Source organism: Rhinopithecus roxellana, chromosome 1 (genome assembly GCF_007565055.1).
Source record: "Rhinopithecus roxellana isolate Shanxi Qingling chromosome 1, ASM756505v1, whole genome shotgun sequence".
Lineage (NCBI taxonomy): Eukaryota > Metazoa > Chordata > Mammalia > Primates > Cercopithecidae > Rhinopithecus > Rhinopithecus roxellana.
In genome coordinates this window covers 49,627,885-49,644,384 of record NC_044549.1, presented here as the reverse complement: position 1 = coordinate 49,644,384, position 16,500 = coordinate 49,627,885, and the positions used below count along the sequence as shown (strand labels likewise).

Here is a 16,500-nt window from a genome sequence, read left to right as displayed (position 1 = left end):
CCTCCTCTGATATTACACAGGGTCAAGCCAGCATCATCTCTCAGCATTACTAGGACTTGGGTTAATTAGCTAGGTAAGATGAAACATGAAGGATTACAAATAAAGGCAGAATACAGACTTAAAACCAGGAAGCCAGACTAAACACTCAAACACGGAGTCCATCGTGGCCCCAGGGCCTTTGTGCTTGACGTTCTCTCCATCTGGAACACCCTGCCCATTGCATTAATTGTTCGCTAAATGCCTTCAGGCATTCTCAGAAACATCCTGACTTTGTCTTCCTTCATGGTACATGTCACCACCTGCCTGGGTATTGTTTCCTTATTTTTTTCTCTTTCTTTCTCACTAGGCTGTCAGCCCATCAGAATAGAGATTTCTGCCTGCTTCTCCCCTTGGTGTGCTTTGGTTTCTGGAACAGGCTCAGCATGCAGTGGAGCCTCAGTGAATGTGCACTGAAGGAGTAGATACTGGGGAGCACAAACACGTATCAGGTGGTGGGAAGAATTGCTCCTTTACTATTTATTGACCCCTATTATGTGCTCAGCCATGATGTAGGTTGTAGACAAAAGCAGGAATTTAGAAAAAAACAAAACCAGCTGCTCCTTGTTGGTGATACTGTGCAGGAGAGAAAAACTGAGTATTACTCAGTGTGGTGGCAGAGGGAAGTGCTGTGGAGAGGGAAGTGCCGCAGAGAGCGAAGCAGGGCTCAGGGAAACCAGGAGAGCAGAGATGGGCCTGGAGTGGCCTGAGAGAAGGGCAGTGGTGGGAGAGGAGACCTGGGATGTCAGGGCGCCCAGGTCCTGTAGGCCTTGGGGCTGCTCTGAGGACTTTTACTCTGGGTGAGGTGGGAGGCCCAGAAGATGCTGAGCCGAGGGGGACAGGCCCTGAATGTCAAGAAGGGAATGAAGTGGGAGCAGCTAGGGACATGTGCACAGGGGAGGCTCTCACTGTAGATGGCACAGGCAGAAAAGGCTTCTCTGAGGAGGTGACACTGTACTGAGCCCTGGCCTTGGCCATGTTTCTAGCTTCTGTGAACTTGGAGCTTTAACACCTGCCCTTTGTGTGTACACGGGACTTTGTGTTCTGAACAACCTCATGATATGCCAGGTCACCTTGCCTTGGCCCTTTGCCTCCCATGTCACCTTCTCCCCCAGAGCAGTCTTCCTCCCAAGGGTGCACTTTTTTCTTTTTCTTTTTCAAGAGAGAGACAAGGTCTCCCCTCATTCAGGCTGGAGTGCAGTGCCGTGATCAGAGCTTACTGCAGCCTCGAAACCTGGGCTTAAGTGATCTTCCTGCCTCAGCCTCCCAAGTAGCTGGGACTACAGGTATGTACTACCCTGCCTGGCTAATTTTTTTTCATTTTCAAGTTTTTGTTGAGGTGGGGTCTCACTATGTTGCCCAGGCTGGTCTTGAGCTCCTGGCCTCCCAAAGTGATGGGATCATAGTTGTGTGCCACTGTACCCAACCTACTTTTCAAATACAAACCAATCCAGTGCCTGCACCTCAGACACTTCCCCTGTGGGCTGTCCTACTGGGACCACTATCCTACTGCCCTGATCACCTCAGTGACAGGAACCAGACCCCTATGGACTGGAATGATTGGAACTGCCCTCTCCTAAATCTGCTTGTTGCCCCTCACTCTTTTCTCCCTGTAGGCAGCACAGGAAAGGTGCTTGCTCAGAGTACCCCTCCCTCTGCCTCCTGACCAACCCTGCTGCTTCCCGTGTGGCCCTGCCTAACTGTGCTGTGCCTTCCTTCTGGGAACTGTGACTATCTTCAGTTTTACTCATCTGATCTGGAGGCCTTATTATACCTCAAACTTTTTATTAATACACAAGAATTAGAGTGCCCTGGAATGACAAGACACTTTGGACACAAGATAAACAAATGAGAACATACGAACTATGCACCATTTTCCAATATTCTGAAGAAGTGTAATAGTTTAATACATGAGTTTTTTTCAGGTGATGGGAAACATTGTGGATGTTGGTGGGATCTGCTGAAGGCAGGGACTTCACTGTGATGACAGAGCTCTCTGCCTCAGGTTTCCTGCAGCCCAGGATTTTTGTATGAGGCCATGGTGTTGGGAATTTTTTGTTCCAAAGATTCCTGGATGTGATCTGTGTGAATTCCATGGACATCATGAGCTCTTTCGTTCTGTGATCCTGGTGGTCATTTATTATTTTTTAACCTTCCCAAAAAGATGCAGTGTGAACCTGGTGATCAAAGAGCAGCTTCTGGTAGGGCCTTGGGGTCTCCTGCTGGCCCATGTTGATTTACAGATGCCATATAACGTAGTGTAGGGTGGTCTTTCCCTGGGTTTGCAGGCAGCAGTGTGTTGATGAGTCCTTCTCTCTTTATGTTTTTAAATTTTTTTGGAGTCTCGCTCTGTCTCCCAGGCTGGAGTGCAGTGGTGTGATCTCGGCTCACTACAAGCTCTGCCTTCCGGGTTCACGCCATTCTCCTGCCTCAGCCTCCTGAGTAGCTGGGACTATAGGTGTCCGCTACCACGCCCAGCTAATTTTGTTTTTGTCTTTTTAGTAGAGACGGGGTTTCACCGTGTTAGTTAGGATGATCTCGGCTCGTCTCAATCTCCTGACCTCATGATCCGCCCGCCTCGGCCTCCCAAAGTGCTGGGATTACAGGCGTGAGACACTGAGCCAGGCCCCTTCTCCTTCTGAAGAAAGGAACAACTGTATCTTATGTTTGCCACACAGTATTTGTTTCCTCAGCTCCACAAAGGTCTGACAAATGGTAAGGTTCTGGTTATGGTGGTGTAAAAAATGACTCCAGATTCCACCTCTATCCATTCACCATAGGGCAGTACAACGAGGAGTTACACAAAAGGTGTCCAGCTTGTAGCCTATCATAAATCTGGTGCCAAAGACAAAGATATTTTATGTTGTAGTTGGCGTCTTGTAAATATAAGTACATTCTGGGGCATGAGGTTCCTGTAGAAATGTTTATTTTGGTGGTGGTACTGTAGGGCAGATAGTATTTGCTGGAACTTGCCTCAGGCCTCTTCCTCCTGCTTTGGGTGGGGCTCTAGGATGTAGTAAAGTAGCTGTCCCAGCTGGCATGCTACATGACTCGGTGTAGAGTGCACATGATGGCAGTCACTGGAAGGAGCTGCTTGAGATTGGGTGATTTGGGGTCCTCATTATATCAACTTCACAGCTATCAACTCCAGAGGCTGGAGGAGCTCTGCTGAGCTCTCTAGGTGACCTTCACAGCCACCTGGATCTCAGTGAGAATGTTCTGGGGTAACTGTACCTTGGCTGCACCTGGGTGCTCAATAATGTCGCCCTGGACTCTCCCAACCTCAGACTCCGTGTCCTTCCCTCAGCGTGGATGTCGTGCTCAGGTGGGCTTTCCCTTCAAGGTGACAGGATGGCACCCACAGCCCCAGCCACCCAACAGAAATAGACCTTCTCTCCCCTGCTACCAACCCTTGCCCTGACCCTCGCCACCTGATTGGTCACATGCCCAGACGTTAGCTAATCACTGTGGCTGGGTAGGTTGGGCTCTTCTGATTGGCCAGGTTGAAGTCACGTGGCCACTGTCACCAGGGGTACTTGGAGCTGCTCCCCTGTTTGGGTGGGAGATGGTATACCCACTGGCTTCTGTGTAACAGAATCCATGGTGGCATTTTTCCTTCTCCCATCACCTCCTCCCCAGGCTCCATTTCACCTGTGCCAGAAAGGAACAAGGTCTGTCTGAAGATAGGATTTGGGATTCCCCTCAGCTTCAAGATTTGCTCCTTGTCCCGGTGCCATCAGCTACTCACTCAACCAACATGCACTGAGCACCCTCAATATGCCAGGCTGTCACTAGGTGTGATACAAGGATGATACAGGGATGAGCAGGGCTAATGGGATTCCTGTCCTCCAGGAGCTGACACTCTAGTGGGAATGCACAGACAAATCAAAGACCAATCCAGATCAGATGAGTCCAAATGACTAAAGAGATAGGATGGGATGGAGGGTGTCATGGAGGTGTCCCCAGCAAATCCCAATTCACTCACCATGCACTCAGCCTCATGCAGTATAGATCATAGGAAAGGGAGTACACATCATAGAAAGTCGCCTTCATGTTCAGGCAGCTGATGAAGTCTTATGGGCTCAGCTTGTTCAGGTCAAAGGTTATGTGGGCCACATCCATCTTCTTGGCAAGCTTATGGGAGAGAGACAGTGGGTGCCTCATCCCCTGCATCGAGACAAGCAGATGGTTAGCACCCCTTGAAGACTTCTCCCAGGGTCCCAGTTTCCTCCCCCGACAGGTGGGACCTCACCTGTTCTGATGGGGGCTCCCATTTCTGCCCCTTCTGGAGGACCAGGAACACTATCGCCTGCCAGAGCTTGGAAGGAAGGACTCTTCTCTCTCTACAGTTGTGCCATCTTCCTCCAGCACCAGGAAGAAGGGCTTGTCTGCCAGTATCAAGAGTGTCCTGGACCTGGGGAATAAGGTGGGTGATGCTTCCGCCATCTCTAAAAAGTCACAGAGCCAGTCTGGGAAAGCTCCACGCCATAGCTTCTCAGATGCCAGGGAAGGAACAAGCGGGCTGGGGTCTATGGGGTAGAACTGGAGCCCAGGCCCTCTGCTGTGGAATCACTATGTAAAGACTTTATCATGGTACCTCTTGGTGCCTGGCTTCAGGGTTCATAGTCTAGAATAATGTCCAATAAAATATAATGTAAGCCACATATGTAATTTTTAATTGAGATATCATTTACATATTATAAAAGTCACCCTCTTAAAGTGTACAATTCAGATCCAAGTACTGGGCAAAATGGTGAGACTCCATTTCTACAAAAAAAATACATAAATTAGCCAGGTGTGGTGGTGTGTACCTGTAGTCCCAGCTACTCAGGAGACTGAGGTGGGAGGAACACCTGAGCTCAGGAGATCAAGGATGTGGTTAGCTGTGATCATGCCACTGCACTGCAGCCTGAGTGACAGAGTGAGACCCCATCTCAAAAAAAGCATATAATTCAGAGGTTTTTGTATATTAACGAAGTTGTGGAACCATCACCACTATCTAATTTCAGAACATTTACATCACCCCAAAAAGAAACGCAGTTCCAGCTGGGCGTGGTGGCTCACACCTGTAATCCCAGCACTTTGGGAGGTCAAGGCGGGCGGATCACCTGAGGTTTTGAGTTCAAGACCAGCCTGACCAACATGGTGAAACCCCATCTGTACTAAAAATACAAAATTAGCTGGGTGTGGTGGCACATGTCTGTAATCCCAGTTACTCGGGAGGCTGAGGCAGGAGAATCGCTTGAACCTGGGAGGCGGGGATTGTGGTGAACCGAGATTGTGCCATTGCACTCCAGCCTGGGAAACGAGCGAAACTCCGTCTCAAAAAAAAAAGAAAAAACCAGTTCCCATTGGCAGTGACTCCCCATTCCTCCAATTCCCCCTCCCATGGCAACAGTTATTTTCTGTTTCTATGGATTTGCCTATTCCAGACATTTCATTGAAATGAAATAACACAATATGGGGTCTTTTTAGACTGACTTCTTACCATGTTTTCAAAGTCATCTGTGTTGCAGCATGATTTATCTTTTTTTTTTTTTTTTTTTTTTTTTTTTTTTTTTTTTTTAAGATACAAGGTCTCAGTCTGTCACCCAGGTTGGAGTGCAGTGACACACTCATAGCTCATTGCGATCTCAAACTCTTGGGCACAAGCGATCTTCCTGTCCCAGCCTCCTAAGTAGCTGGAACTACAGGTGCTTGCTGTTACACCTGCCTAATTTTTATGTTTTTGTAGAGGGTGTCTGGCTGTGTTGCATAGGCTTGTCTCAAAATCCTGGTCTCACCGGGCGCGGTGGCTCACGCCTGTAATCCCAGCACTTTGGGAGGCTGAGACGGGCGGATCACGAGGTCAGGAGATAGAAACCATCCTGGCTAACACGGTGAAACCCTGTCTCTGCTAAAAAAAAAAAAAAATTAGCCGGGCGTCGTGGTGGGCGCCTGTAGTCCCAGCTCCTCAGGAGGCTGAGGCAGGAGAATGGCGTGAACCCAGGAGACAGAGCTTGCAGTGAGCCGAGATTATGCCACTGCACTCCAGCCAGGGCAACAGAGCGAGACTCCACCTCAAAAAAAAAAATCCTGGTCTCAAGGGATCCTCCCACCTTGGCCTCCCAACGTGCTCAGAATACAGGCATGTGCTACTATGCCCAAACATGATTTATTCATTTTTGACTAAATATTCCACTATATAGATATAGCACATTTTAAAATCCATTTATCAACTGATAAACATTTAGCTTATTTCTTATTGGCTACTATAAATAATGCTGCTGTGAGTTTTGGTGTACAGGTTTTTTATGAACATATGTTTTCCATTCTCTTTGGCATATACCTAGGAGAAGAATTGCTGACTTATACATTAACTCTATGTTTGACCTTTTTTTTTTTTTTTTGAGACAGAGTCTCGCTCTGGCACCCAGGCTGGAGTGCATGATCCCAGCTCACTGCAAGCTCTGCCTCCCAGGTTCACGCCATTCTCCTGCATCAGCCTCCCAAGTAGCTGGGTCTACAGGCACCTGCCACCACGCCGGGCTAATTTTTTGTATTTTTTAGCAGAGACGGTGTTTCACCGTGTTAACCAGGATGGTCTCCATCTCCTGACCTAGTGATCTGCCTGCCTCAGCCTCCCAAAGTGCTGGGATTACAGGCATGAGCCACCGTGCCCAGCCAGACTTTTTTGTATTATTTTTTGCTTTCTTTTTGAGACAGGGTCTTGACTGTTGCCCAAGCTGGAATGCAGTGGCACAGTCACTGCTCACTGTAGCCTTGACTCTGGAGCTCCAGTGATGCCCCCACCTCTCTGTGCAGCTGTGTGACCTCAGGCAAGTTACTTAACCTCTCTGTGCAGCTGTGTGAACTCAGGCAAGTTACTTAACCTCTGTGTGCAGCTTCAGTCGAGTTACTTAAATTCTCTGTGCAGCTATGTGGCTTCAGGCAAGTTACTCAATCCCTCTGTGCAGCTGTGTGGCCTAAGGGAAGCTACTTAAACCTCTCTGTGCAGCTGTGTGACTTCAGGCAAGTTACTTAATCTCTCTGTGCAGCTTTGTGGCCTCAGGCAAGTGACTTAACCTCTCTGTGCAGCTGCTTTGCCTCCGGCAAGCCATTTAACCTCTCTGCACAGCTTTTTTGCCTCTGGCAAGTGACTTAACCTCTCTGTGCAGCTGTGTGGCCTCAAGGAAGTTACTTAAGTTCTCTGTGCAGCTGTGTAGCCTAAAACAAGCTACTTAACCTCTCTGTGCAACTGTGTGATCTCAGCAGTTACTTAATCTCTCTGTGCAGCCGTGTGGCCTCAGGTAAGTTATTTAACCTCTCTGTGCGGTGTGTGGCCTCAGACAAGTTACTTAACCACTCTGTGAAGCTGTGTGACATCAGGCAAGTTAGGTAGTTTCTCTGTGCAGCTGCATGGCCTCAGGCAGGTTAAACCTCTCTGTGTAACTGTGTGACCCCAGGCAAATTACTTAACTTCTTGTGCAGCTGTTTTGCCTCTGGCAAGTTACTTAACCTCTCAGTGTAGCTGTGTGGCCTCAGGCAAATTGCTTCACCCCTCTTTCCAACTCTGAGACTTCACAGAAGAGTTTTTGTTTTTTGAGGACAGCCTCAGGCCAAAGGTGCTGTGGCCCTCACACTCATAGCAGGCCCATGTTTTGGCAGAGTTGAGCTATAACCTTTGGCTACCTGTAGAGTGGATTAGTGGTTTAAGGTCACCAGAAGGTGGGAGATTTGTTAGAGATGCTGCTTCTGTGGATTTCTAGAGGGAGGCAGAGATTGTTACCTAGGTCGGCTCCCGATTAGGGCATCGAGTGGATTAGGGCAGTGTGTTCTAGTATGTGTCCTAGAGAATGCTGGGTCCTCAGGATACTGATAGATGTCGTAAGAAAAATGAGCCTATAGCCAGTTAGTTGTGGGATATCCAGGTTACACAAAGTTAAACAGATTTATGTGTGTGTGTATGCGTGTACAAGCATGTTCTTTGCTCAACATAAGAAAAGTTCTAAGGGGGCTGCTACATGAAACTTTGAAAGTGAAAATGAGCCAGGCACAGTGGCTCATACCTGTAACCCCAGCATTTTGGGAGGCTGAGTCGGGTGGATCACTTGAGGTCAGGAGTTTGAGACCAGCCTGGCCAACATGGCGAAACCCCGTCTCTACTAAAAATACAAAAATTAGCTGGACGTGGTGGCAGGCGCCTGTAATCCCAGCTACTCGGGAGGCCGAGACAGGAGAATCTCTTGAACCCAGAAGGTGGAGGTTGCAGTGAGCTGAGATCGCACCACTGTCCTCCAGCCTGGACGACAGAATGAGACTCCATCTCAAAACAAAACAAAACAAAAAACTGAAAATGTAGCTGCATTAGCCTGAGAGCCAAGCCATGCAGCAGGTGGCTTATGGATGAGGCTTGTCGGGTCTTTGCTGGGGATGGAAGTCATGGGGCGTGAGAGCGGTGGGTGAAGTCAAGAGCAATGCCAAGGGGAGGAACGGCCGCTTCTTTCTCAGGCAGCTCTCACTTCCCATGGGAGGATGGACTTTGGGGTCAGGTGAACCTGAGGTCATGTTCTTACTTAGCTACTCACTGGCTTTGTCCCCCTGGTAGGTCATTTTACCTCTCCGAGGCTATAGTTTGACATGAGGGTAATACTGCATTTCACAGGGCTGTCAAAAACAGATATCAAGGTTGGGAGTTAAATCCAGTTTCAAAAAAAACCCCAAACAAGGGTATTAAAGCAGGCATACTGTGTGGGTACCTGTTGTCCCAGCTACTCAGGAGGCTGAGGTAGGAGGATTTCTTGAGCTCAGGAGTTTGAGGCTGCAGTGTGATATGATTAAGACTGAATAGCCACTGCGGTCAGCCTGGGCAACATAGCAAGACCTTATCTCTCAAAAAATTTTTTTTTAAACCAGGGATATCAGTAGATGATGGCTGTCATCATCATTATTATAATTCTCTACCACATGTCTTGTCAGTGTTCGTAGTAGCCTTTTCCTGTGTTAGTTCTTGACTCAGATCTCTGCTAGGTGGCCTCTCCTAACGCTGCCGTTTGGGTAATGTCATCAATAAATCCCCGGTCTGAACAGACACTGAAGTGAGCTCGGCCTGTCTCGGGGCTGTCATTACTTCTGCAGCCTCTGATGAACCTTGCTTCTGGCCTGCTGAGGATAAGCCAACGCCCCCCCCCCCCACCCCCACCACCCTCTTTCTTTTGATGAGTCCTTTTCTCTGCACAGAACTTCTGGTGAAGGTGGTGGGAGTTGTTCTTGCAGAGCACATGGGATTCCAACGGCCTGGCAGTGGGCCAGGATCTTGTTGCCATGGTGACTGACACTGTTTTCACTGAAATGTTGCCAGATCCTGAAGATCTTCGATCTTCGTGGACAATCTCTTTGCTATCATCCTGCTGAAGCAGGCCACAGCCATGCGCTGCTTGGACATGAGTGCCTCCCGTAAGAAGCTGGCCGTGGTAGATGAAAACGACACTTGCCTGGTGTATGACATCGACACCAAGGAGCTGCTTTTTCAGGTGATGTCCTCGAGGGGGTCCAGGGACATCGTCCTTTGATTAGAGACTCTCCTCTAGCTTCCCAGCCCCTGCAGGAGGCTCTCCTGCTCTGGCCCAGGCAGGTCTCTGGGAGGAGCAGTGAGGGGCAGGGGCCAAGCACAGGTGCAGAGTCCCAGAGGCCCTGGACCACAACCTGCTCCTCCCATGCAGGCACAAGCCGCAGGGCCTGGACTGGCCTCTTTAACTTTGGTTTCCTTGCCAATGAGATGAGCCAGCAGAGCTTTCTTAAGCGTTTACCATGAACAAGAAATGGAGCGATGACTCTGAGGGGAGCGAGTTGTCAGCGTTCAGTGAATGGGGCGATGGATGCACTTCCTTTGCGGAAGTCTGCGTCTTACCTGTGCAGGCCTGCCTGTGTCTACAGCACCGGAAGAAAACAGGATCAGTTTTGTCATCTGATAGGGGCATGGGGATGGGCAAGCCTTGCCTTCTACTTAATTCACAAGAATGCTAGAAGAGCCGGTAGAATGCGAAGTACTTGGATCTTTGGAGGCCTAGGCATTGTTTAGTGTAGTCATCCAGCCCTGTGGCCTGAGGAAGTGTCACCAGAGAAGACAGCCCAGCAGCTCTGTGCCCGGGGCCTGACTGGCTTTCTGCTGGGCTCGTGCAGTTCTTTGTCTCTTTCGGGCTTTGAAGGTGGGGAGGGCTGGTTTGGCAGAATCAAGTTCCCCTCAAAGCTGGAGCCCCTCCTAACTGGTTTCCTCAGCCTTACCAGGCTCCTCCTTGACCTCAGCAGCAGAATCAAGAAGGGGAGGGGCCTGGAGTAGGGAACAGCCTCAGTCAATTAGAAGGGGTTACCTGGCCACCTCTAGCCCAGCGGTGACTCCCTGTCAGCCTCAACTCACTCATGTCCCGAAGAGAGTAGAATGGTTTGGGGGCAAGAGAGGGCACAACCTTCAGGCTGACCTGGGCTTGGGTCCTGCCTGGATCCCTTACTGTGTGATCTTAAGTTAGTGAGCCTCTCTGAGCCTTGATTACTTTTCTCTAAAATGAAATTAGTAATTGCCCCTCACAGAATTGCTATGGGAATAGGGGATACCACAGTGCCTAGCTCAGTGCTGGAGACAAAATGGAGCCTGAAATATTACCTCCCTTCTCCCCAACCTCACCTCCCACCTATAGGGGGCGTAGCTGGCCCCAAATGTGAATCTGTGTCTGAGCCTAGAACCATACAAGTGTGCAAGGGTGTGTGCTCCACCGTCCCCACTGCTGGTTCTGTAGCAGGCTAGGGGAGGTGATTCTCAGCCCTGCCAGGAGACATCAGCATTCCCAGCTGTGACATTGCCTGCTGGCGTTTTCTCTTCTCCACTACTCCTCCCCCTACACATAAAATAGCTCTATATTTTTTTCTAATTATAGAAGCAATCCACAATCATTATAAAAGATTCAGACATTGTAAAACATTCTAGGCAGAAAATGTGAGCATCTGCTGGCCCCCAAGGCTCCAGGGCTGAGTAGGGAACTGAGGTGCAGTGGGTGCCTCCCAGGGTGACTCTGTTTTCACAATGTGTGGACTGTAAATACAAAGACAAGATATTCTTTTCAAATCTTAAAAATAACTCACTGTTCTTTCTCTTATTATCAAACAGAATAGATAGATGTTCATGACAGAACAAATTCAGGCAAACAAAAAAGATTTTCTAATTATGCAATTTCACCCACCCAGAAATGCTGTTAATCTTTTGGAACATCATATTCTTTTTTTTTTTTTTTTTTTTTTTTTTTGAGACGGAGTTTTGCTTTTGTTCTGTTGTCTAGGGTGAAGTACAGTGGCACAATCTCAGCTCACTGCAACCTCTGCCTCCTAGGTTCAAGCAATTCTCCTGCCTCAGCCTTTTTTGGAACATATTCTTGTAAACATTCTTCTGTGTATAGAGATGTGTATGTCTTCTGTAATAGAAGTGGAATCCCACTTTGCCGATTCTTTTTTTTTCTTTTTTTTTCTTTTTTTTTTTTTTTTGAGACGGAGTTTCACTCTTGTTGCCCAGGCTGGAGGTGCAATGCCATGATCTTGGCTCACTGCAACCTCCACCTCCTAGGTTCAAGCCATTCTCCTGCCTCAGCCTCCCAAGTAGCTGGGATTACAGGCACGTGCTACCACGCCTGGCTAATTTTTGTATTTTTACTAGAAACAGGGTTTCACCATGTTGGCCAGGCTGGTCTCGAACTCCTGACCTCAGGTGATCCACCTACCTCGGCCTCCCAAAGTGCTAGGATTACAGATGTGAACCACTGCACCCGGTCTGATTCTCCACTTCCTATACAGGGACTCATATTTCAGGAGAATATATATTTTTAAATATTATTATACTTTAAGTTCTAGGGTACATGTGCACAATGTGCAGGTTTGTTACATATGTATACATGTGCCATGTTGGTGTGCTACACCTATTAACTCATCATTTACATTAGGTATATCTCCTAATGCTATCCATCCCCCCTCCCCACGACAGGCCCTGGTATGTGATGTTCCCCATCCTGTGTCCAAGTGTTCTCATTGTTCAATTCCCACCTATGAGTGAGAACATGCAGTGTTTGGTTTTCTGTCCTTGTGATAGTTTGCTCAGAATGATGGTTTCCAGCTTCATCCATGTCCCTACAAAGGACATGAACGCATCCTTTTTTATGGCTGCATAGTGCAGTGTATATGTGCCACATTTTCTTAATCCGGTCTATCCTGATGGACATTTTGATTGGTTCCAAGTCTCTGCCACTGCAAACAGTGCCACAATAAACATACATGTGCATGTGTCTTTATAGCAACACAATTTATAATCCTTTGGGTATATACCCAGTAATGGGATGGCTGGGTCAAATTGCACTTCTAGTTCCAGATCCTTGAGGAATCGTCAGGAGAATATTTTTCAAAAGTAACACCTGCTTACTCAAAAATTCCAACAACACACAGGTGCATGGAGGGGCTTGCCTCTGTTCATTTCTTTTTGGTCCCCTTTCCTCCTTTTACCTCCATCCCACTATAAGCAATTTAGTGGGATTAAGTCTTTAAGAGGGTATTGGACTGAAATGTGCAAGCGCTGCCCACGCCCAGGGTGGTTCTCACAGGATCCCCATCGTCCCTGTCCCCCAGGAACCAAACGCCAACAGTGTGGCCTGGAACACCCAGTGTGAGGACATGCTCTGCTTCTCGGGAGGAGGCTACCTCAACATCAAAGCCAGCACCTTCCCTGTGCACCGGCAGAAATTCCAGGGCTTTGTGGTTGGCTACAATGGTTCCAAGATCTTCTGCCTCCACGTCTTCATTTCTGCTGTGGAGGTGCTACAGGTAACTGGGAGTGCCCGTCCACTCTCAGCGCTGGCAAGGCTGACAAGACCAGGGAAGCCAGGCCCCTTGCTGGTGCTTTGGGGAGAGTAGCAAGGAGAGAAGAATGGCAACTGTGATGTCGTGGGAGGCAGTCTGGGCTTGGAACCTGCGGTCCTATATCCACTCCTTGCAACCTGTGTTTCTGGGGGCAAATAGCTCAACCTCCCTGTGCCTCAATTTCTTCCTGGTCCCCCTTCTGGTAGGGATGGGAGGGGTATACAGTGTTGTCAGTAGAGTGTATTTTACGGAGAGCCCAACGTGGGCCGAGTGGAGTGAGCAGCAAAGCCGAGAGTCCAGCAGGGTGTGTGTGTGAGCACGTGTGATGGTGGTGATGTGTGTGCGAGAGAGAGGGGAAGAGAGAGAATGAGTGGGTGGGGGTGAGGCCTGAGGTCTGTGAGCCAATAAGGGAGCATGGGACTCTGCACAAGCCCCCTGAACTAAGAGGAGGCCACAGAAGAAATGGGGCACTGAAGTGTGGAGCCACAGAATGGAGGAGGGCAGAACCAGAGACAGGCGGCTGAGATTGACCTCCCGAATGCGGGCTTGTCTCCCCTCCGCCTCCTGCACCCCATGCAGATGGTGCTCACTGTAGGATTGCCATAAAACAGAGACGCAAACCAGCGAGAAACTTTAGCCCTCAGCACCCCATCCTCAGGACAGAATCACTCCTAAACATGTTGAAATACATCTGCTTAGACCTTTTCTGTGTGAATATGTAATGTATCATTAATATACAATTAGGAGCATGTGATGTTACAACATTTTTAAACAAAAGTGGAATCACACTGCAAATACTGTTTCATGACTTTTATGTGTGTAAGTATTGCTACCTATAGATGGAACCTCAGATTTACTGTATTCCCCTAGCCTGGCCTATAAACAAGACTTCTCATCCCTTCCTCTATGGCCATCTTCTCATTTCACCTCACATTCGGTTATGGCAGCCCTATCACTGTCTATGAAGTGCTGGCTATAAACTCGTCATCTGGCCTTTTCACTCAGCAATCTCCTGAAGCATGGTTCTGTGTCAGTAAATGTGCTTATCCAGCATGGCAAAATGTTAAGGTAATTGTAGACTCACATAAGTTGCAGGAAATAATATAGAGATGCCTTATACCCTTTGCCCAGTTTCCCACAATGATAACAGTGTGCAAAGCTACAGGACAATTTTCCCTCCCATGTTGGCATGTGTAACCGCCCCCCACAGTCATGGCACTGAACATGGCCACCACCACAAGGTGCCTAGTGTTGTGCTACCCTTTTACAGCCAGCACCCCTCCTTCCTGCCTGGGCCCCACTGCATTGTATTTACAACTGCATTTTGTCCTGTCTTGTGGATGTTCCATTACTGACAGACAGGCTGAACAAAGGGTGTGCAAAGAAGCCCAGAGCAGGAGAGAAGGCTCCCCAGCCTGCCTCTCGGTTGGCACAGTTGCAGGCTGGCTCTGCCTTTCTTGGCTGCACTGTCCTGAAGCAGGAGATATAAGAAAAACAAGTAAAGGGAAAACAAGTCCAGCTGGAGCTATAACATTATCTGCAAGGCCAGGCAGGGGCCCCAAAGAAATGGGTTCCAAGAGCAGGGATGAGAAAAACAAGTTTGTTAGTATCCCCCTGGAATTTTGTCCCCATGCCATCATTCTTTATTCTGCTCTCATAACTATTTTCATAACTATTTCTGCATGATTTGTTTTTTCTAAAGACCACCAGAGCGGGCACAAAAGAACCAGCGAGTAGGCAAAGGTAGGAGCAAAACTGCAAGTTTATTTTTGGTCACCTAAGGTGTGGGGGGGAGAGGTCTGTCGGCCTCCGGCAAAGGAGGCCAACAGTCACCCGTGGAGCTCTCGGACGGAGTTCCTACAGTCCCAACAGGAGTGGAGGAGCTGGGAAGTCCCCGCGGCCCGCTGGCCGGAGCGGCTTTTCTAGGAGTGGGAGGGCAATAGGCGGGGCACGGGCGTATCGGGGGAGGCGTTCCACAGGTGCGACCAGGTAAATCTTGGTCTCTTCGGATTGACGTCACCTGGTGCATGCCCAGTTGGTCTGCACCTTCCCGGGCGCCGGCTGCATTTTCACGCGCGCGGGAAAAGTTGGTGATGAAGAACCCGGAAGTGCACCATCTTGCCTCCGTTCGTCCAAACACTGCAAGTTTGCGAGGATTTTATATGTTCCTGTTTTCCCATCTGTGCAGGATGGCAAAGGTCACAAGACATGCCTGAGTTGCAAAACCTGTCACAGTTTGATTAACTGCCTTTGTTCTACTTCTGTAAGCTCGCTTTCCCCACCCTGCAATTTTCACACCACTAGCTAGCCACTCCCCTTCAGTCGCCTGAATAAAAGTCAAGCCTGGTCTTTGTTCATTGCTCAGCCTCTGGATATTAATCCGCTGGGCCAGTGGCCACCTAAATGAAATCCTCCTGTTTCACCCATTGGTCTCTCCAGTCTCCTGATTCCCACAACATTTTGGCAAGCCAGCCAGGAGCAGAGACAACAGGTTTACTGTCTCATTTGCCTGTGGGACTGGAGCCCCGGGGCCAGCAGAGACCTGTGACCCCAGGTGCCATTGGGAGAACTTCAACCCGGAGGGGAGATCAGCTCTCCCGTGGTCTGGTGCCCTTACCCGACAGTGCAGCGGAACCTAAAGGGGCTACAGGATGATTCCAGGAACAGCACGCTTCAGGACCGCAGTAAGGTTTGGGGCCCAAGGCAGGACCTGTCCCGTAAGGGTGGAAGGGAACTTGATCAGCTCCTGGGGGTGCACCAAGTAGTCTGACCCAGGATACAAGAGTGGCTTGCAAAGTCAGATGAAACTGGCACCCAGGGCATACAAGTAATCTGACCTAGGACATGAGAGTGGCTTGCTATTTCGGATGAAACCTACACCCCAACCAACCCAGGATGCAAGAGTGGCTTGCTAAATTGGTTGAGAAAGGAAATGGAGCAGGGACGTGTGTGGGTGCGTATGAAAGAGACGGTTCTGGGAGGAACCAATGCAGGGAGTGATGTGTGGGGGTTGCAGGGCTCTTAGCGTAGACCGTACGCTCCAAGCAAAGTGTGGGACTGATCAGGACTAGTGGTGAACATCCTACATGGGCTACCGCATGTGGCTCAGGAATTACTAAATTGTGGGGGGATTAACAATCACTTCAAAGCTAAGCAGCGTCTGAAAGACTCCAGCAAGGGGGACGATCTAATGAGTCTGAAGTGAAAGTGAGAGTGAGTGTGTTGTGCCAAAAAAGGAGGAAAAGGGAGGGAAGTCGTCAAAACCCACTCCATTAGAATGTACGTTAAAGAACTTTAAGAAAGGTTATAAGGGGGACTGTGGAATCAAGTTGACCCCCCCAGAGGTTAAGAACTCTCTGAAATAGAATGGCCCTCTTTTGGTGTAGGATGGCTGGCCTAAAGGACTATAGATAGATAAACAATTGGTCGTGTATATCAGGTGGTGACTAGGGTCAGAGAACAGCCAGGGCATCCAGACCAGTTCCCGTATATTGGCTCATGGCTGAGTGCAGCCCTGCCTATTAGCTTATTGCAGAACACTAGTAGCTTGAGTTGAGCCAAAAGTGAAAGAATTCAGCTTCACTGTCAGCTACA

The 16,500-nt window shown here is 48.9% G+C and overlaps 1 protein-coding gene and 1 pseudogene across 1 annotated transcript; one reads left to right on the top strand and one right to left on the bottom strand.

Annotated features, from left to right (window-relative positions):
- Window positions 1-512: 512 nt before the first annotated feature.
- On the bottom strand, window positions 513-4,482 carry LOC104655388 (annotated as a pseudogene).
- On the top strand, window positions 2,532-13,162 carry LOC104655230 (intraflagellar transport protein 122 homolog). Its single transcript, XM_010354637.2, has 5 exons — window positions 2,532-2,751; window positions 4,277-4,462; window positions 6,742-6,854; window positions 9,377-9,548; window positions 12,676-13,162. Exons 4-5 carry the CDS (start codon window positions 9,444-9,446, stop codon window positions 12,958-12,960), a joined length of 390 nt encoding a protein of 129 aa, XP_010352939.1. The 5' UTR covers window positions 2,532-2,751; window positions 4,277-4,462; window positions 6,742-6,854; window positions 9,377-9,443; the 3' UTR covers window positions 12,961-13,162.
- Window positions 13,163-16,500: the final 3,338 nt, after the last annotated feature.